We start from the raw sequence: 26,746 nt of genomic DNA, 5'->3' as shown, positions 1-26,746 counted from the left end.
CCCTTCATTTTCCTCACCATCTCATTTTATTTCAATGGAAATTTTAACAGAACACTTCACTTGCTAAATTACTTGAAATATAATCATAAATTTGTCTTCAATAATTTTAATTGTATATACAATTTTTGTTAAAATCTTGAGAACAGGGATAAAATTGACCCTTTGTAGAAGAACATTTTGATCCTTTTTACAAGTAAATGGCCAAAATTAACGACTTGAATGTACAAATGCGAAAATAAAGAAACTAAATTAGTATTTAAATAATAGAAAAAAAACAATTTAAATAGGGAAAAAAAAGTGGAGAAATAATTAAGTTGGTTTTTGGTTTTGCTAATTCCTTAATTAGAGGAACGCAAAGACGACAATTATCGTCTCCTTGGTTTCTTGGTAAGCAGTTGCGGGGAAAATCTCCTTCTGACGTGGTCTGCTTCTGTCAGTTTTATCCTTTTCGCCATTCCTATTTCTGGCCTTCTATAAATCCCCTCCCACCACATCTTCTCCTCTTCATCAATTCTGATTCTCTTCAACAACTGCGTTCTTTGCTTCTCCTTTTCCTGGTAATTCTTCTTTTTGATCTTGATTCTTGTATGTTGCTTGTTTTTCCCCCCTTCGATTGGGGTTTGTGTTTGCCGCAGATCTGCCGACGTTTTTGTTTTCAGATTATGTTTCAGTTCTGCTGTGTGCTCACTGACTTCTTTGCATCCATGGAGTTTAGATTTGTTAGCCCCTGGAGGCAGGGGCCGCGAATTGTTTTTTTTTTGTACACTTCTGCAGCTTGCGCAGACCTTTCGAATGCTGTGCTGTTGTCTTTCTGTATGTGACTGTTTATGCTATGCCATTGTTTTGCTCTGGATTTTTTCTGTTTGCGGCCGTCGGTTTTGGTTTCTTGAAATTGGTATGAGTTCGTGTATCTGCCGTTTCTGCTGGTTGTGATTCTGAAGCGGCGTAGTTCTGATGAAATGGAACTTCCCGTGTGGTTGAACTTGTTTTCTGCGATGCTATAATGTTGAGAGATTTTATTCTTTTTACTTCTTTTTCAAATTCGAGTTCAGTATCTGTGTAAAAGATTAATCGAATCCAGATCCGGTTCAAGAGCTTCTTCTGCCTTGTACTCTCTAGAAGGGGAATTATTGGATCCAATTTCTTGGCCGGTTTACTTGTATTTCTCTCCATTTATTTGCCAAGCTTGGGCTTCTACTTCATTATGAAGTCACTATTGGGATTTTTACTGTATTTTTGTTCGGCACCTTCATCCTCCCCATACATACACATGCTCGCTCATTAAATACTGGATGAGGAAACCTTGTCAACCTCAATACTCAGTGATGGACGATTCTTTTCCGAGCATGCCTGTCTCATCCGAATGTTCACGCATGCGATTATTCTTTTTTGTCTATTATTATTCTTTTTTTTTCCCTGTTGCAAGATAAGCCTGAATGTTATGTGAACCGGTTTTGGTTTTATATTGTTTTGTATCCTTTTAAGTCTTATCTAGTTATCTTTTATTTGGATTCTATTATTCTTGTCAACTGTGAACCCAGAATAATAGTCAATCGATTCATGTTTTCCTTTTGATGTTAAGCTTGTAGTCTTGGGATTGGTTTTCCCAACTCATTTATGATATTCTTTATTTCAGTTTCCTTTGTTTCCGGATGGAAGTTATGGGGGGCTAACTTGGCAAGTTCTATGGCATTGACTGGTATGTTTTTCTTTCCTCTTCAGTACTTATGATGTGCATATATGCTCATTAGTTTCCGTTTTCACAAAAACCAAGTTTAAGCTTTATGCTACACAATGTGCAGGTATTTTGGCAATGCATAGAGGAAGAGAGAACTCTACAAAGTTGCAGAACATCACTCATACTGTCATATCTAGTAAACATAAGTGTGAATTTTCTGGTATGGACTTTGAATCAGACTGGACAAGACACAGAAAGTCCTCCGCATTTGCTGCCCAAGTGATCCGTTCTGCAACTTCCTTTATGCCTTGGTCTTGTAGAATCCAAATTAGTGAAGTATATCATGAATTTCTTTAATCGAAGTTGGTCATTGAGAAGTTATATTTGAGTGATACTGTTGAAGAAAAACAGTCATCATTGTACATGATTTATTTGGTTGCTTCATTTGTATAATGCCTGGATTCATTTCTGGAAAGAAGAGGTTTACCGAACCAAATATGTGCATCATCAACACTATTAAACAGAATTCAGTTAGTCATTCAAAAAGTGATCCTGGTTTTACTCCTCAGTTTGATTATGAGGCTGACAACTCTCTCCTTCCTGGCTTGCCTGATGATGTAGCAAAACTATGCCTTGCCCTTGTTCCCCGTTCTAGCCATCCATCTATGGCTGGTGTTTGCAAGAATTGGAGATCATTCATTAAAGGCAAGGAATTCATAACTGTGAGGAAACTAGCTGGTGTAGTTGAGGAGTGGCTATACTTTTTAACTATGGATGCTGAAAGTAAGGAGTGCCACTGGGAAGTATTTGATTGTGTGGAACATAAATTCCGAATTCTTCCACCAATGCCTGGTTCAGTGAGGGCTGGTTTTGAAGTGGTTGTTCTGAGCGGAAAGCTTCTTGTCATAGCTGGTTATTCAGTTGCCGATGGGACTGATTCTGTCTCATCAGATGTTTATCAATATGATTCTTGTCTTAACAGGTATGTTGTCCATGTTACTAAAGAATTATCTGTTTCAAGTAGTAGCATCTATGCTTATTACTCTCATTGAAATACGAATGTGACTACATGAGTTTGAAAACAACAGGTTTGCATGATGAGCATGAGATTGGTTTCTGCTAGGACTTTTCTGATAATGTTTTTATGGTCTTTAACCTACAACTTTGTATATGTGATTTTAATTTGAATTTTAAGCAGCAGTTAAGAGAGCGCTGCCAGATTTTGGCTGTTCTTCCTAGATCCTACATAAATGGGATGTTCAATTTAGAATTTTTGCTTATGCATGTGAAACCAAAATGTCATTTGATACAATGGAATCTTTACTTATATTTAGATTTGGGTCCTATGATTTAAAGTTCAGGATATTTTATGATTGCCTTTAATTCTTTTGCTAGTTTTGTGACTTTTGTCCGACGTGTGTTGCAGGTGGAGCAAACTGGCAAGTCTGAATGTAGCTCGATACGATTTCGCTTGTGCCACTGTTGATGGAATTGTCTATGTGGTTGGAGGCTATGGGACAGAAGGTGATAATCTGTCGAGTGCTGAGGTTTACGACCCTGAAACTGACAACTGGACTCTAATTGAAAGCCTCCGCCGCCCTCGGTCGGGCTGTTTTGCATGTGGATTTGATGGGAAGCTGTACGTCATGGGTGGAAGGTCAAGCTTCACAATTGGAAATTCCAAGTTCGTGGACGTGTACAACCCCAAGAGGCATAGTTGGTGTGAGATGAAAAATGGTTGTGTAATGGTCACTGCTCATGCTGTGGTAGGCAAGAAACTTTTCTGTATGGAATGGAAGAACCAAAGGAAACTAGCCATGTTCAATCCAGAGGACAATTCATGGAAGATGGTACCGGTTCCATTAACTGGTAGCTCAAGCATCGGATTTCGATTTGGCATACTGGATGGGAAGCTGTTGCTCTTTTCATTAAAGAATGAACCAGAATACCGTACCTTGCTGTACGATCCAAATGCAGCTCCAGGCTCGGAATGGAAAACTTCAGACATAAAACCATCTGGCTTGTGCCTGTGCAGTGTGACCATCAAGGTGTGACTATGGAGAGTGAAAGACAGTTTCATGGTTGGGAATGCCACACACCTGTCTATCCAGTTTGACTTATTTGTTAGCAGATTCTAATTCATTCTCTCAATTTTTATTTCCTGACAATGAATGATTTCCCAATCATTTATTCAACACCATTCTCATCTTCTTAATGATCTAGTGGTGAATCAACATTTTGATGTTTTATAACAAGCCTGGAATCCAGATTTACATTGCTTGGAACTTGCAATTGTTGCCTGCTAGCTGATTGAATCATGTCGAACGGTGACTATGGAGTCGAAGATGCCTGTCAAACCCGGTGGTCGACTTCTGGTTGGCAGTGGCCTATGCAAGGGCTTGCAGTTAAAACTTAGAATCTTTAAAATGGTTGCCCTTTTAAAGAATTTGTTTCAGAAGATTGATGTTTGGTATGGATGTCAAACCCCAGCTGGTGCAGGAATGAGTTTTTAGAGGCTAAAACAACGTTTGGATGATGCATAAAAGATTAAGATTTGTAAATTGTACATAATATGGTAAATGGTGAATTCATCTACTTTTTTTTTTCCTTCACACTGTATTCTGATACTTCAAACGCAGTTTAAAAGCTAAATTGCTATTTAAAATATATATCTCTTTGATGTATAGTTAGGTGGGATTTTCAACAATCCAAATTGTCAAACAAAAAGAAAAAGTAAAATGATACTCTTTCTTGACTCACCAACTCAACTAATTCACCTACTCGCCCACCACTTATTGCTTTATCTAATTGCTTTATCTTATCATTTTTTTAAAGTTCAACCAACATGGATTTAAACTTTTTGATCAAAATCATTTGAAATTTTGAACAATGACATATGTTTTAGTCAATTGAGCTATACTTAACTATACTTAACTAACTAATATGATCAAGCGACCCTAAGTCCTTGCCAACTAAATTGTCTTTCGAGGATATAATTTTAGTTTATTAATTTTAAAAAGTGTCAATTAACTACATAAACTTTTCAATTTTATGTGTAACAAATCCCCTCCCTCTTAAGAAATCTTTTAAAATTTAGGAACTTATTAGATATGACATTAACACTTCAAAAGCTTATTGATACTCAGAAACTTCTAAACTCGTAATTTCACCTTTTATTTTCTATTTTTCAAAATTTAGTATCAAACAGAGGCTTCCCATGAGTATTTTCTTTGAGTATATAATTTTAGAAATAAAACAATTGTTTGCATACATAGATTGACTGCATATAGAATTAACTAAGCAAACGCTTCTTGAAGATCGAATCAGGTTCATTTTCACCTCCAATTTATACCAGCATTGCTAGCATCAACAGAGCAGATAAATTGACTACTTAAGACACTCCATTTCAGCAAATTTTTGAAGTTCTAGTCCTGACTCAATGGCCAAAGTCGATATAAATCGACGTTCCATTATGCAATCATCGGACTAGTGACTCTATGGACTGCTGAAACTAGGCACTAATTGTGATTTATGAGATTATAGGAGAAAAAGAACAGTGGGGAAGGATCTTTCGCTAAGAAAATTACAATATGGGACAAGGAAAATACATCAAGTCTAGATTGCTGTCTACATCAAGTGATGGAACATCAATGGTATGTCTTAAGTAGAAGTATAAAGCAGTAAACAAACTTCAACGGAACATATTTCCAAATATGGTCTGTCCATCATGTGACTAACCAACAATGAGAAACTTTTTTTTTTTTTTTATAAGAATGAAAAAGTAACACAATAGTTTTCTTCCTCTTTGACATTTTTGAGACTGCATAGCAAACAAAACAATTTGTAATGAAATGCTCGTGTATTTATAATGGATTTAAATAGCTTTCAACCATGTCACTACAGAACTCTAATTCCAACGACCCTCTTGCTAAAATAAGATGGTAAGGCACAAAATGCTAAATAAACCACAAAACAGAGAGTATAGGCATGCCTCAGAAGAAAATTATTGAGACTCCCATGGAGAAGCATCCCACAGCTACCCAAGGACTCAAACGTTCACCTGATTCACAAACCAGAACATCAGCCTGTCAGTAAGAATGCACCTTATAATTGGCAACAATATCTATGTCACACAAACTGACGTGTGTAAATAACAATTTTTTTCCCTTTCCTCGCCATTTCCACTGTTGTGTAGTTTTGTGTATATTCCTACTAATATGACCACCACCACCTACTGATCACTAAAAATATAAAAGACCGACGCACTACCGATAATTATTTTTCTAATAAAGAAACAAAATACTTTTTTCAGTTCAAGCCGTTTGCCTTTGAGGAAATCATCAAATATTTGATTATTTCAATGTTCCAAAAAAATCTAGGAAATTTTGGAGAAACACTTGGATGGACCCTGTCATTGCTCGTCAAGAACAGGTTTGAAGCCTTCAAAGAAGCCTTACGGTTTGCCACACATATTTTTTTTGACACAAATGGAAGTAAAGCAGTCAATTCACAGAGTACAATAGCTAACATCAGAAAATCAAGTGCTGGAAGAACCGAAGAAAAAATGAGAAAGAAATAGTTCAAATCTTTTATAAACTTTTTGTAAAAAAATGCTTGCAAATTGTTCCAGCAAAAGATTCAAGCTTAAGAGTAATTATGAAAATTTGATAAATAATCCTACCTATTCTGGCTGCTTTCCAAAAGAAGCCACGGAACCTGTCAGATTGCAACTCAGTTAAAAAGATAAAATTTTAAATTTAATAATATTTTGGACATAGAAGGTAACAATTTCACACCCAACAACGTCTTCCACCATGATAATCAATCTTTTTTAATATATAAATCAATATAATGGAGTATCAAAACTGTTATTGAACATGCTTGAGACTTGATTTTTTTATGTTTATCTCAATGCAGTATATATCATAAGAGACATGAAGAATATACCCATTTCTCTGTTCAAGAATAGCAGGAAAATGCATCTTCACGTAAGTACAGGTACAGATTCCGAGTAGGATTACTGTCAGAAACGAATGAAAATTGAACAGAGCCGACTGAAAAACCAAAAACAACCATGTCAGTGATTAATAGCTCCAATCTATCCAAGCTATGAGGATCTCCAAATACAAGAGACAAGGATCCTTTACCATGTTTACAGTGCCAGGTATTATCCACGTTAACAATCTTCACTTTCAATCTAGAAATAAGTCAGAAACAAGTTAGCAACTGACCGAAATGAATTTCAATATGCACACATTCATAACTTTCCATGATTATGACGTAAATCGCAAATCGACAACAGATCCTCCTTGATAATTCGACAAATTTACTTCTTTCCACGTTCAAGCATGTAATTCTAAAGTTTCAAGTAAAAAAATTTCACTCCAATTATTGCAAAAGCCACAACTAGATTCTCAAGCCTTCAGTTAGGTTTTCGGATACCACAGAGCTGAACTAAACACAACTCGATGGTGACTATCCCAGTGCAGAAACTGTTACACAATGTAGTTTCGGATACATATGAAAATCTAGAAGAGTAAACCTCGAATTTGATTAAATCAGAGATGGATAACAATGCTAAAACACTAACTTTTTCTCCAACAAAGATCCGAATCTCGCGATGCCCCAAGAAGCAATATGTTCCAACCCAGTAATCCGTAACCTTAAATTCAACTAAATCTTCAACAACCTGATAATAAGAAAAGACTAATCCAAGAAAATCACGGAATGCTTACCGAAGGTGCAGATATGGCGATTAGGCAGGAGATTCTCAGATCGGAATCCTTCAAAAACGAAAAAAGTGGGAGGAAAGGAGCTTCTTGACCCCCCAAGTTTTCAACAGCCGACTTTAGAGCAGCGGCGAGCAAGAGCGAGAACTCCTGAGTGAGAATCTTTCCTCCGGCTGTCAAGAACAGATAATTCCGCGGTTCAGACGACTCTCGACTCGACGATGGCCATTCTTCTCGAATATTTTTAATTATCAAATAAATAATAATGACTGAAAGGTTTATTTTAATTTAAATGAGGGGCATTTTACAAAATATCTAAAATTTTTCGAAAATTAGATTAAATTAAAATGTTGCTGATAAAATAAACCAATTTTAATGGAAAAAATGACCAAAATATTTATTTTGAGATTGCTTTCTGAGGGAGCAACCCAACTGATTTTGAACTATTAAAAAAACTGTGATTTTTATGATAAATTACTGATTGATTCTTTTTGTTTTTCGTTCAACTGATGGTGAAACAATTAAATTTCAATTGCTTTGTTTAAATCTTGAAAAAATAAAATATTTTGGAAAGCTACAACTGTTCTTAACAATCTCGAGAGTAAGAATGTATTAGATGTAAAATTAAATTTTGTATTCAGTAAGATCTCAATTAAGTAAAAGTTTATTAGACACAAATTCAACTTTCAACATCTTAATAACACAATAAAAAATTTATGAATCTATTAAGTGTAGAGACATTAGACACGAACTTAAAGTTTCGATAACTAAACTTGGTAAATTTGAATCCTCATTGTTCACACCTAGCGTGGTAGGTCTGAATCATCATTTTTCACTGCTTCAACTGTATTACAATAAAAAAAATTATATAAAAAAAAATCTTTTTCCATGAGTTTTTTTAGTATAACAAGTATAGAAGCGGAAGGATTTGAACACTAACTTCGAAGGGAGGAATAGATATCTTTTATCCGGCAGTACTTTTTTACACATTATAATTGTAACATTTCATCTCTCTTCAGCATTTTTCATAATCAAAAGGGAGTAAGAAGGAGAAGATGATAAATTCCATGGTAAGCAGAAAAACAACCGTTTTTCCAAGTATCCCACCATAAAGATTTAACAAAAATTGCACAATCCCAAGCACTCCGAACTCTACCCTCAATGACGCTGGTTACTTGGTACTCACTCCTTCATCCCATAGTTTCGAGAACCAAAAATATTATAACTTATTTGTTCAAAGAGAAAAAAGAAAATTCCCCATGAAACAAACTAAAAAAAACTTTCCAATTATACAACTAGAAAGAACCTGGATAAGTATAGTAACAAGGTAGTCCAATTAAGAAATGGATTTAAAAATTTAGGAAAGGTTGACAATATTCAAAAGCAGCGATAACTCGAATACCATGACAGAAATATCCTTGAAACAACACTAGTTTTTAAGCCTAGATCAACTCCAACCTTTTTTTAGAATCTGCGAGTGCACACATAAACTAAGAGTTCACATCTTCAGCATCTCTTTAGAATCAATTCTTCCCCTCTTAGTATAAATGAACAGAGAGAGAATGTCTCGACCTGCTTGTGTTTATATGGGATTGTCAAGCACCGGTTACTTCAACCATTTCCTGATCCACTGTACTTGGTGTCACTGGATAGTAGTTGTAGTGAAGTTCTCCCACATCATCGCCAGAGAGCTTCTTCCATCCATTTGGTCCCACATAATAAACTGATCGGTGACATTCAAATCATGAGTGAGAAGAGGGGAATTTGCACAAGCACATAAATGTGTGTGTATTACAAAGAGAGATAAATATCTAGACAGAAGGATACCGCTGGCAACTCCACCACTTGCTCCATCTCGAAAAGTTGCATGATAAATGGCTCGTCTAGCCAGCTCAGCAGCTTCTTCAACAGATAAGTCATACCTATATCTGCTCAGTAGCACACACAATAGGGTATTCATGAATTAACATACATAAAATCATAGATAAACTCACATTAGATGAAATGATGGACAATTGTCTCAAAAAGAGGGGAAAGAAGAGGGGTAAGAGAAAAGAATATCGAAGAAATGTCTGTACCAACATCATCACGCAAAGCAGTACGTTAGCTCGACAACAGGAAAGACCGAGAAATATAATCACAATTACAAGTTGAGATATAGCTTTCAATTAATTCTAATTGGGAGGCTTTTTGCTGAGCTTCTTTTTACATAAGGCTGTGGGAGAGGTATTGTAGAGAAGGGATGTGGAATTAATTGTATATTTAGTTTGGTGGGGGAGTTAAAAGTTCTCTTTGTTTCTATCTTTTGTACTACCTCAGTGTAACTTTCAATATATATCAAATCAGAGAAATTTTCATGTTTCAAATATATATATGTGTGTGAGAGAGACAGTCCTCACTAGTTTGAGAATATTAATATGGGGGTATTATGGTTGTCTTTGAAGGGCGGGGTAATATGAGAGTCCTAGTAGAGATAGTTTGGGAGCATTATTAGTATATTATTGGGGGATATTGTGGTATTAATTAGGGGTGTTATAAATAGTAGTAGGGAGAGGAGAAGGATAACTTTGGGAATAGTTTATAGTGAAGAAACTTGAGAGAGTTCTTGGGAGAGAGATAGCCCTCTCGAAGGGCTATTGATATTGTAACTATCTCTTTGATATAACAATATAGTAATCTAGTTCCATTTACTGTATTTGGGATTCTAACGATATAATATGTATATATATATATATGTAGATATATATATAACCAGCATGTCACCCTTGCACAAACAAAACATAAGATCATGTTTTTTGCCATCATTTCACAGACATGTGGGAAGACTACATGATTTATCTTGGCAAGATAGGTTCAATTACAAAATTACTGAATTGAGAAATTTTCAAAGACAGCATGATAATTGAGAATCATACTTACCCACTATCCAAGACACCATAGGCATAAGGTGAACCAGATCCAACAGAAAATCTTGTTCCTTTCAGCCTTCCCCCCTCGCTGTCTACGTAATATAGACCAGGACCCTACAAAGCACAGAATTAGGTAAATTATAGATCACCATAAAGTGGGAAAATGAAAATAAATAAATATGTAATTACTGTTTCATCCCATCCAGCAATCATAGTCCCGACAGAGAGACCCATTCCGCGATAGGAGTACAGAATGTTAGCCAATAACTTTGATGCTCCTGCGACTGAAATTCGGCGTTTATTTGCTAGTTCATGTCGGCGGCACTAAATCAGGTTAAACACTATGATCAGCTAATCACAAGATTAAAAAAATCCAAAATATCAACATTGGCAGGGCACAATTAATCCAATTAGGGAAGGATGAATATCTGATTGCACATTTACATGTTGAGTTGAGTTGTTGAGACTGGAAAACTCTAAAAGTGAAGGCAATTAATCAAGATTAACCTCATATATTAAGCAAGCGTACCTATCGAGTTCACAATGATAGTAGTATAAGGTAACCCATTCTTACTAAAATGTTGATAGTCTTACAACTACAAGTAATTGCATATCAGCCAATTACCTTGACACCGAGGTTTCTATGCCAAAACTGGCAATCAGCAGCACCTCCAGCCATTGTGCCAAGCATGTAAGGATTGATTTCAATAATTTTTTTCACAGATTGTGATGCTGAAAAAATTCAAAAACGAATATTGAGTTGAAAAGGAAGAAAGGTGCAAAAATAACAACACGATAACTTACAAAACTTGGAGGGAGGGGAAGACAAGTCAGCATAAAGCTAAACGGGAAATAGTGAATAAATTCATCCATGCTGCATATAGCACCTCATTTATATCATATATGGACACATAATGGAAGAAAATTAACCTCGTAATCACTAAAAAGGTTGAAGTATTCGACCCACAAAACATCTAGAAAATGAATTTCAAATTTGTTTGAAGAACAAATGTAATTAAGTAAACATACATATATAGCCTCCCATGCTAGCACGGGAATCGGCAGCAACCATGACTCCTTCCTTAAAAATGAAAGCCAGAGTGGTTGTTCCTTTTGCCGGCTTCACCATCTGAATGGCTTCTTTCTGAAAGCCATCAAACTGAAATACGGAGAAAATCAAAGTCAGAAAAAACAATAATACAGAACAGTACGCAGCCCAGAAGCCGTATGATAAATGCTTTACAAATTACATCATTGGAATTAGGGATCTCAAAGGATGGAGCAGCTGAAAACCCTTCCAAAATCTCCATTTTTGGCCCAAACAGCGGAGCAGTCGTTTGAAGACCACTGGTATCAAGCTTCATGTTTCAACTCCTGTTACGACCAAAAATCGAGCTGAAGTACAGAGCTCGTGATACAAATAAGTTATCCACATGACAGTATAAAAATTAGAAAAAGAAAAATCCCCAGAACCACCCCCTGCTATGCCGACGACTGAGCTAATTCTACTCCACATAAGTCAATTACGAAAACTTAATTCAGAACACCGAAGAAAAATAAGATTCAACCGTGCCAGGAAAATTTATCAGAACGACTGCATCCAAGAGAAACACTAATTAGCCATCATAATAGATTTGACATTTAAAGATACTTGGAGCTCCTCGACCATCAAAAACTGAATCGTATAATCAGACGTTTAGTACCTCTCCTAAATTTCTCCCATAAATCAAAGCAGACCCTAAAAATCATCAAAATGCATGCAATTTTTTGCAAAAACAGGTCGATATCAAGACCCTAATGATAGACATTGATTCCAATCTGAGATGATTCATGAATCCGCATATGAAATCGAAGAAACATAAGAGCGAAGTCGTGCTACTTCAACTTTACCTTTAACTAGAATCTAGAGCAACGAGAGAAGAAAACGCGAACAGAAAGCAAATAAAGATCCACAACGTCGAAGGAAATGATCGGAATGGAGGGAAAAATGCTGCGAAATTAAGGATATTTACGGGAAAGCCGAAGGCGAGTTTCTTGTCCTCCAGGAAACCAACGGGCTTAATGGGCTTGGGCCACATTTTTCAACTTAGACGGTGGAAACGTATTGGGCCTCTGGGCTTGTTGGCCCAATTTGAACCCAACTCTCTCGTTCTAATTTAATATATAACAAAAATTAAATATCACAAAATAACCACTCAAAAACCAATTATCCGCTTTCTATTGTATTATTGTGAATTAATCTAGAGGGAAAAAAAGTTTCAAACACATCAAAACTACAAAGGTAGGTGGAATCTATTCGCTCTTAATTAACCTTAGTTCATTTGGACCAATGAGTCATCCATAATCGTTAACAACTATTTAGATCTAATCATTAAACTCTTCATTTTTACATATTTATACTCGATTCATTTATTCATTTTACATTAAATATGAATTTATATCATTTTGAAATTTTTTAATAAATGACAAATCATGAAAAAATGTAACAGTTAAGTAGTGATATCATGCGATAAGGTTATCAAACAAAAAACAAAGCTTTAATTATCAAAAAAAAAAAAAAATAGGAGCAATTAATAATTGGTTTACTAATTGCAATATAGTTTTCATGCAAAGAATGTGGACGTTGCCAACTCCTTTCATGTCACATATGCAATTAATAAACCACCCATCCATCCACCCCTCATTATTAGTATTACCATTATTATGGAATAAGAAGAAGGAAAAAAAATTAGGGTCAAATCTCTAAGAGATGATGATATTTAGTTCTGAATAGAATGTTATTAAATAAATTAGTGATAAATAAATACCAATATAAAAAATACAGGTTTGTTTAAACCACAGTAGTAATCTACTTGAGATTTTAAAAACAATTGTATTTCATGTTTCCATCTAGAATCTTTGTTAAATCCATAAATTTTTTATTTTTTATTTCTAATAATTTAATGAGCATGGATAATTTTGGAGTACTTTTAGTTGTTTTTTTTTTAAATAAAGTGTATCAAGGTAAAACTTTCACTTCAATAGATTATGAAATATGACTAAAATAATATAAAGTAGACAAGAAGTACTAAGAACAAATTCTATGAATGATTTATAATAATAATAAAAGAAAAAAGTTTTTAAACTGAAATATGCAATATCTTTCCCAGAGTACGATCATAAATAAATCGTGCTCCAAGCCGCGAATTAAATTTACTTGTTTTACACTTTTTGCTTTTGCCCTTCCACCGGCAATAACAGTAACCCTATCAATAACCTCATCCACATATGACTAAATTGGGGTATTTTTGTAACTTACGTCATCTTTTTTTTTTTTTTTTGGATAAATTGCATATACCACCTTAAAGTATAGTAAATGTTCTAATTACACATTTAAAATTTCAATTATAAAAATTAAATTCTCGAACTTCAAATGAAAGAAAAAATTAAACCCCTAATTTTTAATAGTAAAAATTAAACCCTCAAACCTTCCTGATAAAATTGGACCCTCTAAATTTTTTATTGTAAAAATTAAATCTTTTGAAATTTTAAAAAATTGAATCTATTAACCTCACCATTCTTTCCTTTCATGGGTTTCTTCCCAATTAGTCTGAAACTGGAAGAAAAGTCCGTTTTATTGAAAACCCACAGGAAAAATTTAGTCTTTTTTTGGGTTTTTTTTTTTTTTTTTTTTTTTTTTTGCTTAAGTGGGTTGGCAGTGGCACCATTTTTTGCTAATATTTCGTGGGTTACGTTCTATACATCAAGATTATTGAGGTGTGGGAAAAGTTACAGGCTTCGATGGACAAATTAATTAGTTCGAGAGCTTCCAACTCTAACTGCTATGGTGGGGATTTGATCTACACAGCATGGGAGAGCCTCCAATTTCTCACCAACACCATCGATGACTTCCAATTTCATAGATCCAATTTAAAAAAAAAAAGTTTAGGATTTAATTTTTATTTTGGGTGCAATTTTATCAAAGATTAAAGGTTTCATTTTAAGTTCAGGGTTTAATTTTTTTCATTTTACAAAAGTTTGAGGGTCTAATTTTTACAATTGAAAGTTTAGGGGTGTAATTGCAACAAATATCCTATTTTATGGGTGATTTATGTCATTTGCCCTTCTTTTAGGTATGATTATTTGTGTGTGTAATTTACCCCATTGGATTTTAACGGATTATCTTGACTTATTCAAATTTATAATTCAAATCCATAAGAACTTTGAAAATAAAACTTTAGAGTGAAATACTTCTTCTATAATTAAGCACTTAGAAAGAGTATCAGGGTGTGTTTGAGAATATGGTACATCAATCAGTGATTTTGGAAAAAGAGATTTTAGTATAATTGATTTTTCAAAATCATCATCCAAGAAATGTCTTAAAAATCAATTTAAAGTGATTTTAAACTTTCTTACCATTAATTTTTTAATTTGTCAAACATGATCAATGGAGACGATGACAAAAGTGATTTGACCATGCTAGAATCACTCCCAAATACATCTTTATTAATAGTGTATTTGATATACCTTTTAAAGCATTTAAGAAGAATTAGGTGTTTTTCTTTTTCAATTTAAAATTTCAGACGAGTGTTTTTAAGTAAATTAAAAATAAAAGTAATTTGAGATATTCTAGAAAAGGTTTTAAAAAATAATTAAAATGCTATTAGATAAAGCATTTGATTAGTTTTCTTCTAAAAGTGTTTGCAATACTTAAAAAAAAAAACACTTTTTTCGAGAGCGGCTGATACTTGTTTTGAATTGTCCTAAGTAATTTTAAGTTTATTTAAAATGTTGAATAACTTTTAAATACAAAATTGAGTTTCTTGACAATTTTAACAAATATTTTTAAGGGAATAAAATCACTTTTTACCATCTCAGTTCAATATAAATTATAATTATAAGCTTTCCCTTTTGAAAAGATGTAATGTAACAAAGTCTTTTCTTCTTTCTTTACTCTTTTGTTTTTGGTTAGTGATGGACACATTGGTCAATGATTGCCTTTGAGAGAAATATTAAACCTTTTCCAAACTGACAAAACCAACACAATTCAAATTAAATTAAATATGAACATCCTAAGATGATGTGTTATTGGATTGTCTGGAACATTAGAAGAAGAAAAAAAGTAAAAAAAAAGCCAATGTAATAATGACACGTGTAGCATATAATGTGATATTAATTAGTTTGGTTGGAAGGCATCCATCATGAGAGTACTCAATTATAACTTATAAGCCTTTTAAGGATATTTTATAAGCTCTATCTGGTTTTGAATTTTTTTTATTCTCGAGAAGCGATATATCATGTGGCTTGCGCTAGTATATTTCTACTGTCGGGACTTGTTGCCTGATCAAGCAATATTATGATAAACACAGGATTCATGATACTTCGGATACATCATAGCCTTATGTTCTTGCCACTCTCTTTGTTTTGAATTTTAAAATAGTCGTAAGCTCTTTCAGCCTTTATATTGTTCATTTGAGATCTTATATCGTTAACAAGGATGGAATATGGTCAGGATAAATAATAATATTTGATTGTAAAAGGAAATTGTAGGATGATAATAATTAAGGTGGGTTGACCTAGAAATTGAAGACGAAATTTACTTGGCACTGGTTGCCAATTCCACAATCATCTCAAGAGAATGATGTAGTAACTAATTTCAATGCGAGAACCTCAACTAATTGAAATTTAATAAAATTTGTTGGTGTTCTTTTTTTTTTAAGTCAATCTTTTGACTCTTCTTAACTCGGAGTATTTCAAATTGGATGATGAGTGTGTTATGATTATAAAAGTTGAACATGCATTAGCTATAATTCTTTTGGACACGTAAATATATATGAGAGAACTAAAGAAACATACTAGGTACATCACCAAGATCTATCGATCAAATAGTCAACAAACACGTTTAGACCCATTCCTATAACATCGGACCATGAGTTTCATAAATTATTGTCAAAGTCTAAAATCAAGTGCAACCTATTCCAAATTTTGTAGTATTACACCCCAAAATTGATTTTCATGAATACAACATTCAACCAGACATATACGAAAGATCTTTGCTGATTCACGTACTAACACATGGTGAAAGAGATCAATTTGACCAAATAACTAGAGATCAATTTCTCAACATTTTGATTGAGAAAGAGAATCGACGATGAACGCACTTTTCTCATTCACTATGTGTTGCCCGGATCCAAACTCGCATGACCGAGGAGACGAGAGAATTGCGGGAAGTTTCTCCAACAATCTACATACATTTTAAAGTAAGTTTCAAGTGTTCAATCTATTTATGCAACATCGTGTGTCATGATCAATCACGTTTCAATCCAGCCAATTACTTCCTACTTGAACTCATAATTTTGTCATGCTTTCAACGTCTAATTTCTCTTGCTTGGTAATTTACTAAAATAGATCAATAATTTTAAAATATACCTTAATTCTGATAAATAAATACTTTAAAAATAACATTGAAATATTTATTTTTTAATATTGGATAACATGAGTGAACTTCCCACTTTTAGATAATGAACAAAGTGTTTTAATTATATTAATAATATAGTCTTATTCATCGAATGGGAACGATCAACATTTTAAAACTAAATACATAATTTAAAATAAGCTTCTGTACACTCTTGAAATTAAAGGGCGGAAAGCCAAACATCCCCACAAAGGCTGCAGGCTAATTATTTTGGGATATTAATTGTGACGATATCGACCATGATTGGGACCAAATAATTTAAAATAACAGTCAAAACGGGCCGTTGGAGGAGGCCACGTAATCATGAACACGACATCATAATGCAGTTTTTCTCCAAATTAATTAATCACTCAAATTTAATTATATGTATTTGGCAAGTAATTATGTCATTTACACCCAGACATGACTTTGATCCGATGACGTGACCCCTTCCCTTGGAGTTTAGTGCTCCCCAAAACACAGGCCATATTTTATTATTTAATATTTTGTTTTAAAGAAAACCACCCGATTTTCTATATTTTCTTTTTCTGTGGGCCCCGCTTTTATTTGTGGTTGGATTGTGCTTTTCTTCTTCCACCGAAGCTTGAATCTTTTATCTTCATATTTATTTTACTGTATTAAAAAGTAAAAATAAATAATACTAAATCGACATAGATAAAAATCAAAGCATATTTGTTTATTGTCCAATTCAATCGTAGGTCGGATTTTATTTATCTCCTCGTTTAAAATACACTATCATAATGATGTTAGAGATTTAAATATTTGACCCAATTTAATTAGTTTAACTATGTTAATATTTTCAAATTTTTGTCACGGAATGAAATATAATAGTATGTTTATGTTGTCTTTTTTTTTTCCTTCGATTATGCAATATATGATGTCAATAAATATTAATATCTTTATGTTTAGTATTTTTGCCCTCAAATAATTTGAAATAGAAATGGTGAGGTTTAAACCAAAGATGATGCAAATGTAATAGCATATAAAGGTAACAATAGTTATACCTTATTCATTGTCATTTATATTTTATGTTTTTCTAAGTAACCATTTACCAATTATTTGTTCTCATTTTCTTAATAAATAAGTAGAAAGAGAGATTCAAACTCATGACATATTGCTTAAATAGATGTTAACTACCGCTGAACTAGGTTCATGTCGATAATTATTTGTTCTTACATAACATACCTTTAAAAGTATTTTTTAAAAAAATGGTTTTGAGTGTTTAAACCAACTTACCTACCTCTTTACTAAATTTACCGTTTATCATTTAATCCGATAACATTTGATCATCAATAAAATTGTACTTTTATCAAAACTCTTGCTAAACTTGAATCCGACCACCAATGATTTTTTTCCTTATGTTTTAAGTGTAAAAAGTACCTAATTTATTAATTTTTTTTTGTTGTATAGTTTATAACAGCATTATTAAATAAACTCAATACTTTTTAAAACCAAACGGAAAAAAGTAAGAGAAATGTTAACATCAAATTCCGAATACATATTTTTTATCCACAATCTGAAGTAGTTTTCTCAACCACTCAAAGCCAAGTGGGAACCGCATTGATAAATATCATGGAAACAGTCAAAGCAAATCGTTGACACCAATATTGGACTTGCGTGCTGACGCGGCGCAATAAGAGGCAGATAAAAATAATAATTAAAAAAAAGAAGAAGAAAGAAAATCTTTTTTCTTTCCCTTTTTTCCCACTTTTCTTTTCCACTGTAAAAAAATGGAAAAAAAAAAGGAAAAGACAAGAAACAGAGAATAGACCGCGAGTTACGGAAGCGAAAACCGGCAAGGCCGGTTCAAATTCACGGGTTAAAAATACAACCACGTGGCTGCTTCCGAGCCCACACTTTTTTTTTTAAATCAAACGTAAATCCGGCTGTTCTATTATTCCCCACTCTGTCCGCCTGGACACACCTGCAGCCAATAGAAATCAAACTGGCTCATCAGTTTTACCATAATACCCTTCTTCTGCTTTCCTCCACATATATATATATATATTTTTTTTTTTTTTGAAAAATTACCATACAAATAATTTGCTAAATATATAACTCAATCCTAGCCTTTTTTAGTTTCCTTCCCACTCTATTAAAATAATAATGATGCTTGAATTTAATAACGTTAGTTTTTTTTTCACTAAGTTGATAGGTGTGAAGGGTGATAAGTTCGTTTTTCTATAAAAATAACTAGTGTTAGATATGATCATTAATGTAAATAATATCATACGGTATAAGTAACCTTTTCGATTTTATAAGTGAAAATGTCTATTTGTAAAATTAAAATATAAAGTATTTCAAATTTGATTACTAAAATAAATTACCTACCACATCGGTGTTTTTATTCATGATATTAGCGATGAAAATTGAAACTTTGAAAGATTTACGAAATTTATATCAATCATTTAAATCAAGACATTGTTTTATTAACCAAAATCGGAGTTGAAACCTATAGTATTACTATATCAATCATTTTCAATTAAATTATCCTATTGGAACTATTATTGAATGATGGAAAATGATACAACACTTCTTTCGATATAATACATGGTGATTTTTGTATATATGTATTTAAAAAGAGGTTTTTATTAGCACAATATGTAGGGATGGATGATTGAACTGACAATCTATTGATTGAATATATATGTCAATTATTCGTTAGCTATACTAGCTTCAACATTTAAAAAGAGGATCGAAAATACAAATTTACTCGTAATTGAATAAAGTTAGTTAAGTTAATGGCGTAATTAAAATGGAAAATCTGAAGTAAAGGATATATCGGTCAATTCCACTCATTTATTACAGATCTGCTAACCCACAAACCAGATGGTCGGCAAGGCAACTGTCGGCCTGTGAACAAAGGGAGACACAGTGGAGGAAATTTTCGTCCCGCTCTCTCTCTTTTTTCTTTTTATTTTTATTTTTCTGTTTTATTAATTTTTTTTGGGGAACAAAAATTTTGTACATTTCTTAAGGGCACCCAACTTTTTAAATAATAAGATTAAAAGAAAAAGGCAGTTTCATAAATAAAAGCCCCGCTCTGACACATGTTTATTAATTATTTTTTAGCATCGATTGCTTCGCATTTCTTTCTTACAAAAATATTCCATCTTTATTTATCTTATTAAATTTGAATTCCATTTTTGTCCATGAATTTGTAGGCTCATATTTTGGCTCTGAACACTGAAAATACCATTTTTTCCCTCAAATTTTAGAAACAACTACTTTAATACCCCCAACTTCTTTTAGGTTCAATTGTAGTCTCCAACTTTAAAAGCGTTATTGTTTTTAGTTATCGTAGATATATATATTCCAAAGAACAACGAAATAATTGTTGCATTAAACTTAAAAAATAATAGTTTGAATGTATCCCTAGCCAACATGATTATTTAAAAAGAATATTGCAAATATGATTTAAATTAAAATATTATAAATTAAATTATAAGTTGGATTTCTAAATTTCTGAATTTTTAATGTTGCGTCTAATATATTTTCGGATTTAAAAATGGTTCCAGTAATAGTAGCATAATAAATTGTCAATTTTTTTTCCCTCAAAATCTAAGATATTTATTAGACCCAAAAATTGAAAATTCAAAACATGAAGCTAATTAGATACAAAATAGAGAATTTAGCGACAAATTAAATACATTTTAAAGAAAGTTGATATATTAGACGAGAATTTAAACTTGTAATTAAATGACTTTTTGAAAATGATTATTTTATAACTTTGTTTTAATATTGGGAAGTAAAAGGCAGGCAGAAATCCGGTTTTCGTCTCTGGGTTCCGAGAAATGTGGTTACCTATTTTAAACATAAAAAAGTTATTTTGGCTGTGGGAGGGGAGGAAGAGGGGATTAATGGAACCAAAATGTGCCGATCATAGGGAGCGTTTGATTCTGTTTGTTTCCTGAGAAACTTGTGATAATACTATTTTATGAAGCCTCCTTGGCTGGTTCTGTTTTTTCTGGTACGTTTTTTCGGTTTCAAATCTTGTTTTCTCTGCTACGCACGCGGATTTTCCCATTCGATTCTTGATTGTTTTTCTTTTCTTCCTTTTGATCGTTCCAGTTGATTCAATTCATTTGCGGAAGAGTTGAGACTCATCGTTTGCTTGCTTGCTTATTGGTTTATGTAATCGAGGCTTTGATTTTTCTGCTTCTTCCTTATTTGGAATGCTTTTAACTGATGGTTGTTGTTTCGGCCAAGATCCAAGCTGAGGAAGTCGTTTTCGCGATTCTTGTATGGAGATATTCTTTTGCGATTCTCATACTTTTTACTGTTCGACAATACGTATCTGTCTCTGTGGATTGGATACCGTCTTCGGACCTTCAATTCGAGCTAATTGAAGATATGTCTAAATCAAAATCTATGATGTCTATCGTGGTCTCGACTTGTTATTAATTGATGTTTCCCTCTCAAATTTTGTCTCCTTTGGAGTTTGATAAAATGTCTAAATCAGTCAGCGTTTCCCTAATTATTCATCGTGAGCTATTTTCTATTCAGAAATGGGTAATTGAATGGCTCTGTATGCTGCGCCTTTCTAATTCTTTCCACTCTTTCTTCAGACTAATGTTCTGTAAACCTCGTTCTCACACCTTAGCTTGCCACCGCGTGTTCTAGAATATTGTTTAAAAAAAAAAAAAGAAAAGAAATTTGACGTGTAGCACATTTTTAAGCGCTTCCCGGAAGGAATTGCTTGCAGCTATCACTCCGACCTCAATTGATGCAATGGAGAGTTGGATTTATGGTCTTTTTATTTCTATCTTTCTAAGTATTCTTTTGTTGCGTCTCTATTTTCAATTGTTAGAATGGTTTCGGTTGACTCATAGACTCTCTAATTTGTTTGAGAAATAAAATAAAAGGAGGATTTTGTTAGCTAAATCTACAATGTTGTGCTTTTATTATCATTTTTCTTTTGTGTCTGTTCTCTGTAGAGAATTTCATCCTGCCTTGGTTAAAATTGTTTTATAATTATCTTGCAATGCAGATGACATAAACTTTCGGTATAACATTTAACGGTGAGCTTGAACCATGGATATTATTGACGTTGAAGAAAATCTATTTGCTGCGAGTGATGCTAAGGTATGCAGAATGGTCTAAACTTTAAGATCGTATTTTGTTCAAGAGTATTTCTTGAATGTTTCATTCGGAAGATAAAATTAGTAAATAAGTTGATGGTTTTTTTTTTTCATTACCCTTCCCCCATGGTATTTTACTTCTGAAAAGGTTTGCCTCCTTTTTTAAAGCTACTTTTAAATGCTCGAAACCCGCCCACGTTCTGACTGGCATGATTTTATCTTCTGTTGGGTTTTCATAAAATCATCTATATAGTTTTGTTAATATATGGTGGTGTGTGGGGTTTCACAATCGGGGAATATTTAACTGAAATATTGAACAACTACTGTAGATCGGTTGGCTGAATTTGGTTTCGGTTGAATACATAGTTACATGTATCATTTGTTGGATGTGTTGGGTTCAAGATTACCTGAAATTTCTTGCACCATTTTCTACATTGACTACAAATTCCATCTTTAAGAAGCGTGTGGCAGGATAACTTGGGAAAAAGTCCAGTATATTGTATAATGAATTTTCAAGTTGTTCAATAAGAACTGCCTTTCGAAGACCTTATTTATTTTGGCTTGGTCTTATTAAAAGTTAATACTTCAAGCAATATTTTGATTATACAGCTTGATAAATAATCTAGTTTTGTCCATTATTGCAGCTACATGGAGGAATGTGCAAGACTCTTTCTGCATTATATTGTAAAGTACTATCAATTTTCCCTTCATTGGAAGCTGCACGACCTCGGAGCAAATCTGGTATTCAGGCATTATGTTCATTGCATGTAGCACTTGAAAAAGCCAAGAATATTCTTCAACATTGTTCAGAGAGCAGCAAACTTTACTTGGTACAATGATTGTATCCCTTAAATTTTCCTATTCAAGATGGCTGGCTTTCTGGTTCTTTAGAACAACTAATGTCATACAGAAGCCCCAACTTTCTGCCTTATTGATGATAAAGTCGTTATGGAGCCTTTCTGTTACTACTAATTCTTAACCTTAAAATTGTAGTTCTTAACATACTTTTTGCATGTTGTAGGCTATAACTGGGGACTCTGTCCTGTCAAAATTTGAGAAGGTAAAATGTGCTCTAAAAGACAGTCTTAAACGTGTTGAAGATATTGTTCCTCAGTCAATTGGCTACCAGGTAACCGAACATAACATGGAGTCTTTCTTAGTAATCTCATTAGGAAATAATCTTGCTTGAATATTGTGCTTTGTTGACGTCCTTACAATTTATGTGTCAGATCCAGGAGATTATGAAGGAACTGGAGAGTACGCAATTTTTCCTAGATCCTATGGAGAAGCAAGTTGGTGATGATATTATTCAATTACTCCAACAGGGACGAACATTCAGCAATACTGTTGACACCAATGAGCTTGAGTCTTTTCACCAAGCTGCTATTAGACTTGGAATAAACTCCTCAAGAGCAGCTCTTGCAGAGAGAAGAGCACTAAAGAAACTAATAGACCGGTCTCGCACTGAAGATGACAAGAGGAAGGAGTCAATTGTAGCATATCTTTTTCATCTCATGAGGAAGTACTCCAAGTTATTTAGAAGCGAGATACCAGAGGACAATGATTCACCGGGTTCTGGACCTTGTTCACCCACTGTTCAGAGCTCTCTCGAGGACAGTGGACCTGGTGAAAATGGTCAAGCCTTTGAAAGGCAGCTGACAAAGGTTGGTTCCTTTACTTTCAAACCAAAAAATCGCAGATTGGAGCAGATTCCCCTTCCGCCTGATGAGTTGAGGTGTCCTATATCACTGCAGCTAATGTATGATCCAGTCATAATTGCTTCCGGGCAAACATATGAAAGGCTTTGCATTGAGAAGTGGTTAAGTGATGGCCATAACACCTGCCCAAAAACTCAACAGAAACTCTCTCATCTTTCGTTGACACCTAATTACTGTGTTAAGGGTCTGATTGCTAACTGGTGTGATCAGCATGGCGTTCCTGTTCCTGATGGGCCCCCAGATAGTCTTGACCTCAATTACTGGAGGCTTGTGTTATCTGAATCAGAGTCTCTAAATTTGCCATCTATGGACACTGTTGGTTCTTGCAAGTTGAAAGATGTTAAAGTCGTTCCATTAGAAGAAAATGGTACAACTGAGGAGATTGAAGAAAATGAAGTGGTGGATGATAACTCTGCTGAAGAACCAGAGCCTGATATAAATATGCTTACTAGATACGAACAATATTTGAAACTTTTGAATGAAGAAGTTGGCTTGAGAAGAAAGTCAACTGTGGTGGAGCAAATAAGGCTGTTACTGAAGGATGATGAAGAGGCGAGAATTTTTATGGGAGCTAATGGATTTGTCCAGGGACTTCTACATTACTTAGAGACAGCTGTGAAAGAACAAAATGCCAAGGCTCAGGAAAGTGGAGCAATGGCTCTTTTCAACCTTGCTGTCAACAACGATAGGTCTGTAGCCTTGCTAATCCTTTTGCCTCAATTATGTGACTAATGTCAATTATTCATTGCTATATATTACACACAGCATATCAATAGTTTCTAAACTATGATTTTCACTTGTGCTTCTATTATTTGGTAATAGTTACCATTACTTTTGGAGCAGTGCCAATTCTTAATTAAGCTATGTAAACTATCGAAAATCGTGCAGTCAATAACCAAAAACGTTCCTCGATTTAGAAAATGTGTAAAACTAGACATTTTAAACATCATTAACCAGCATTAATTTGTAGGTAAGGAAAAGGATGAGACATGGAAATGCTTCAGATTGTTGTTGGTCTTTAACTGTTCAGTGTAATTTAGCTTGGTCGTGTACTTTTCTTTTACTTCCATTATTGCTATTCAACAAAGGGATATTATCTTTTAGGGCGAAAAGTTGAAAAAAGTTCCTTTTATTAGCTTGATAAAAGTATTGCTAATTATTGAAGCTGAATCCTCTATGTATCTTTGTTTCCATATGCATTCCTTTCGATCTAAAATTATATTGTGTAGTATATATATGATGTCTGAAGGTATATTTTCTCAGGAACAAGGAATTGATGCTGGCAGAAGGAATGATTTCATTGTTGGAGGAAATGATTATGAACCCAAATTCCCATGGATATGCAACCGCCCTCTATCTCAACGTTTCCTGCCTGGAGGAAGCGAAAACTATTATCGGCTCGAGTTGTGCGGTCCCATTCTTGACACAACTTCTCCATGCTAATACCGAAACACTGTGCAAGCTTGATGCCCTTCACACTCTCTACAATCTGTCGACCGTGCCCTCTAACATTCCCAACCTGCTTTCTTCTGGAATCATCAGGGGTCTTCAATCTGTTCTTGCAGCCCCTCGTGATCGAACATGGACTGAAAAGTGCATAGCGATCTTGATAAATTTGGCTTCAAGTGAATCTGGTAGCGATCAAATGTCATCTACTCCAGAACTTATCAGTGCGTTGGCAACAATATTAGACAATGGTGAACCCATTGAGCAGGAACAAGCAGTGTCATGTCTCTTGATTCTGTGCAATGGGAATGAGAAGTGCAGCGAGATGGTCCTACAGGAAGGCGTAATTCCCGGGTTGGTGTCGATGTCTGTGAACGGCACAGCAAGAGGCAAGGAGAAGGCTCAAAAGCTACTGATGTTGTTCAGGGAGCAACGACAACGGGAGCCACCAACACCGACCCCGACATTGACAGACCAGCCGGAGAGTAGCGGGACATCAATGCCTGGGGCAGAATCAAAGCCACTGTGCAAGTCAATTTCAAGAAGGAAAACGGGAAAAGCTTTTAGCTTTTTATGGAAAAGCAAAAGCTATTCAGTGTACCAATGCTGAAGAAAAAGGTTCATTGGTGTTGTAAATTTTTCTTTTTCATTTTTCATTTTTCATTTTTCATTTTTTTTGGGGGGGTTTTCGTTTATTCTGAAGATGAGATGTACAGGCCACCTGTAATTAAATCATGGAGTTTTGGCTTCGAATTCCCTGTTTCGTTTCTGATAGAATACATGATGGACCACCGCCAAACCGTGTTCCTTCCTTCATAACTGAGGGGGAACCAATCTTTGTACTCTCAGACCAGAAGAAAAAAAAAAAAATCAGTCCAAAATCAAAAAATGTGGACGAAATACCAAAACATGGAGGGATAGAATTACAGGTTTTTCAATTATTTTTAACTGGTCTAGGTTTAAAAGATGGGTTGGAAGGAGATTCTGAATCAATTTTTTGAAAATTTGAAATCATGAATATATGATAACTCAATAATGGCTATTTTGGAGCAGCCTTTCAATTTCAACAATAAAAATAAAAAATAAAAACAAAATTCTTTTTTATCCTTGAACTTGGATATAGGAGTTGTTAATGCAGGATTTTTGCACATGTTAGCTAGCAACTGATTTGAAGACGTGGGCTAGCAAGCTACAAACATAACCTTGTGTAGTGCTTTGTTAGGTACATTTCAAAACTTAGTTAAATTTAATTTGAGCTGGTATTTACCCGAGCTTCGTTAAAGGAAATGAGATTGTATACCTCATAGGTGGGACTTTGCTTTCTAGAGGAAGAGCATTGAAAAATGTTGTTCTACGATTACGGCATGTCCGTCCTTATTGCTTAAGAGATCTTCTACCGGATATCAATGAATCCTCTGCCACTAGAGGTGAGACATTTTATGGAAAAATCTTCTAGTTCATTGGAGTTAATTATTATTCTGAACTTTTTATTTGAAAGACAATTTTATTCAATTATACCTTAAATTTAGAAGTTTTTACTTTTGGGAGACTTTATTTCGTAGAGAATGGTAGGCTATGTTTTTTGAATTAAGCTAGGATTAATAAATTAAATTTAAACTTAAATTTCGATAAGCCCGTCTAGCTCAGTTGGTAGAGCGCAAGGCTCTTAACCTTGTGGTCGTGGGTTCGAGCCCCACGGTGGGCGTTTTTACTCTTTTCCTCCCATTTTTA

At 34.1% G+C, this 26,746-nt stretch overlaps 4 protein-coding genes and 1 non-coding gene across 9 annotated transcripts; 3 read left to right on the top strand and 2 right to left on the bottom strand.

Annotated features, from left to right (window-relative positions):
- The first annotated feature begins 1,990 nt into the window (after positions 1-1,990).
- Positions 1,991-4,290, top strand: LOC111004948 (Galactose oxidase/kelch repeat superfamily protein). Its single transcript, XM_022276265.2, has 2 exons — positions 1,991-2,660; positions 3,105-4,290. The coding sequence occupies exons 1-2, from the start codon at positions 2,131-2,133 to the stop codon at positions 3,730-3,732; spliced, it is 1,158 nt and encodes a 385-aa protein (XP_022131957.1). The 5' UTR covers positions 1,991-2,130; the 3' UTR covers positions 3,733-4,290.
- Positions 4,291-5,408: 1,118 nt separating this feature from the next.
- On the bottom strand, positions 5,409-7,667 carry LOC111004584 (kish-A-like protein). 2 transcript variants are annotated; one of them, XM_088127737.1, is made up of 6 exons: positions 7,414-7,667; positions 7,269-7,340; positions 6,826-6,875; positions 6,626-6,732; positions 6,360-6,394; positions 5,409-5,738 (listed from the first exon to the last, which is right to left on the bottom strand). In XM_088127737.1, exons 3-6 carry the CDS (start codon positions 6,826-6,828, stop codon positions 5,671-5,673), a joined length of 213 nt encoding a protein of 70 aa, XP_087983863.1. In that variant the 5' UTR covers positions 6,829-6,875; positions 7,269-7,340; positions 7,414-7,667; the 3' UTR covers positions 5,409-5,670. The 2 variants fall into 2 exon arrangements, with proteins under 2 accessions (XP_087983863.1, XP_022131327.1); XM_022275635.2 differs by lacking the exon at positions 7,269-7,340 and having other exon boundaries at positions 7,414-7,665.
- A 1,068-nt stretch (positions 7,668-8,735) lies between these two features.
- Positions 8,736-12,350, bottom strand: LOC111004886 (proteasome subunit beta type-5). 2 transcript variants are annotated; one of them, XM_022276125.2, is made up of 8 exons: positions 12,207-12,350; positions 11,567-11,711; positions 11,346-11,475; positions 10,942-11,048; positions 10,506-10,640; positions 10,327-10,430; positions 9,235-9,335; positions 8,736-9,130 (listed from the first exon to the last, which is right to left on the bottom strand). In XM_022276125.2, exons 2-8 carry the CDS (start codon positions 11,678-11,680, stop codon positions 9,003-9,005), a joined length of 819 nt encoding a protein of 272 aa, XP_022131817.1. In that variant the 5' UTR covers positions 11,681-11,711; positions 12,207-12,350; the 3' UTR covers positions 8,736-9,002. The 2 variants fall into 2 exon arrangements, with proteins under 2 accessions (XP_022131817.1, XP_022131818.1); XM_022276126.2 differs by having other exon boundaries at positions 11,567-11,690.
- Positions 12,351-20,554: 8,204 nt separating this feature from the next.
- Positions 20,555-25,768, top strand: LOC111004905 (U-box domain-containing protein 45). 3 transcript variants are annotated; one of them, XM_022276169.2, is made up of 7 exons: positions 20,555-20,740; positions 20,842-21,012; positions 21,761-21,855; positions 22,496-22,681; positions 22,873-22,980; positions 23,081-24,258; positions 24,833-25,768. In XM_022276169.2, exons 3-7 carry the CDS (start codon positions 21,805-21,807, stop codon positions 25,623-25,625), a joined length of 2,316 nt encoding a protein of 771 aa, XP_022131861.1. In that variant the 5' UTR covers positions 20,555-20,740; positions 20,842-21,012; positions 21,761-21,804; the 3' UTR covers positions 25,626-25,768. The 3 variants fall into 3 exon arrangements, with proteins under 3 accessions (XP_022131861.1, XP_022131860.1, XP_022131862.1); XM_022276168.2 differs by lacking the exon at positions 20,842-21,012 and having other exon boundaries at positions 20,556-20,740; XM_022276170.2 differs by lacking the exons at positions 20,555-20,740; positions 20,842-21,012 and adding an exon at positions 21,066-21,520.
- An 879-nt stretch (positions 25,769-26,647) lies between these two features.
- TRNAK-CUU (transfer RNA lysine (anticodon CUU)) lies at positions 26,648-26,720 on the top strand. Its single transcript has one exon. It is a non-coding gene; the product is annotated as a tRNA-Lys (tRNA).
- Positions 26,721-26,746: the final 26 nt, after the last annotated feature.

The sequence above is a fragment of the Momordica charantia genome (assembly GCF_013281855.1).
Source record: "Momordica charantia cultivar OHB3-1 chromosome 8 unlocalized genomic scaffold, Mcharantia_2.0 BLBB01000008.1, whole genome shotgun sequence".
Lineage (NCBI taxonomy): Eukaryota > Viridiplantae > Streptophyta > Magnoliopsida > Cucurbitales > Cucurbitaceae > Momordica > Momordica charantia.
Note: the sequence above shows the minus strand (reverse complement) of the source record. Positions and strands in the feature narration are given on the sequence as shown.

Excerpts from the sequence above, each read along its gene's own strand:
- LOC111004584 (XM_088127737.1), bottom strand. Across the intron at positions 6,395-6,625 it reads ATTCTTGAACAGAGAAATGG|GTTCCGTGGCTTCTTTTGGA; the intron begins GTATATTCTTCA and ends GCAATCTGACAG. Across the intron at positions 5,739-6,359 it reads TTGGAAAGCAGCCAGAATAG|GTGAACGTTTGAGTCCTTGG; the intron begins GTAGGATTATTT and ends TTTGTGAATCAG.
- LOC111004886 (XM_022276125.2), bottom strand. The coding sequence starts at position 11,680 with ATGAAGCTTGATACCAGTGGTCTTCAAACGACTGCTCCGCTGTTTGGG. Across the intron at positions 9,336-10,326 it reads TATGGTGTCTTGGATAGTGG|ATATAGGTATGACTTATCTG; the intron begins GTAAGTATGATT and ends GCTACTGAGCAG. Across the intron at positions 9,131-9,234 it reads AAGTGGTGGAGTTGCCAGCG|TTTATTATGTGGGACCAAAT; the intron begins GTATCCTTCTGT and ends GTCACCGATCAG.
- LOC111004948 (XM_022276265.2), top strand. The coding sequence starts at position 2,131 with ATGCCTGGATTCATTTCTGGAAAGAAGAGGTTTACCGAACCAAATATG. Across the intron at positions 2,661-3,104 it reads TATGATTCTTGTCTTAACAG|GTGGAGCAAACTGGCAAGTC; the intron begins GTATGTTGTCCA and ends CGTGTGTTGCAG.
- LOC111004905 (XM_022276169.2), top strand. The coding sequence starts at position 21,805 with ATGGATATTATTGACGTTGAAGAAAATCTATTTGCTGCGAGTGATGCT. Across the intron at positions 22,682-22,872 it reads AGAGCAGCAAACTTTACTTG|GCTATAACTGGGGACTCTGT; the intron begins GTACAATGATTG and ends TGCATGTTGTAG. Across the intron at positions 24,259-24,832 it reads CTTGCTGTCAACAACGATAG|GAACAAGGAATTGATGCTGG; the intron begins GTCTGTAGCCTT and ends ATATTTTCTCAG.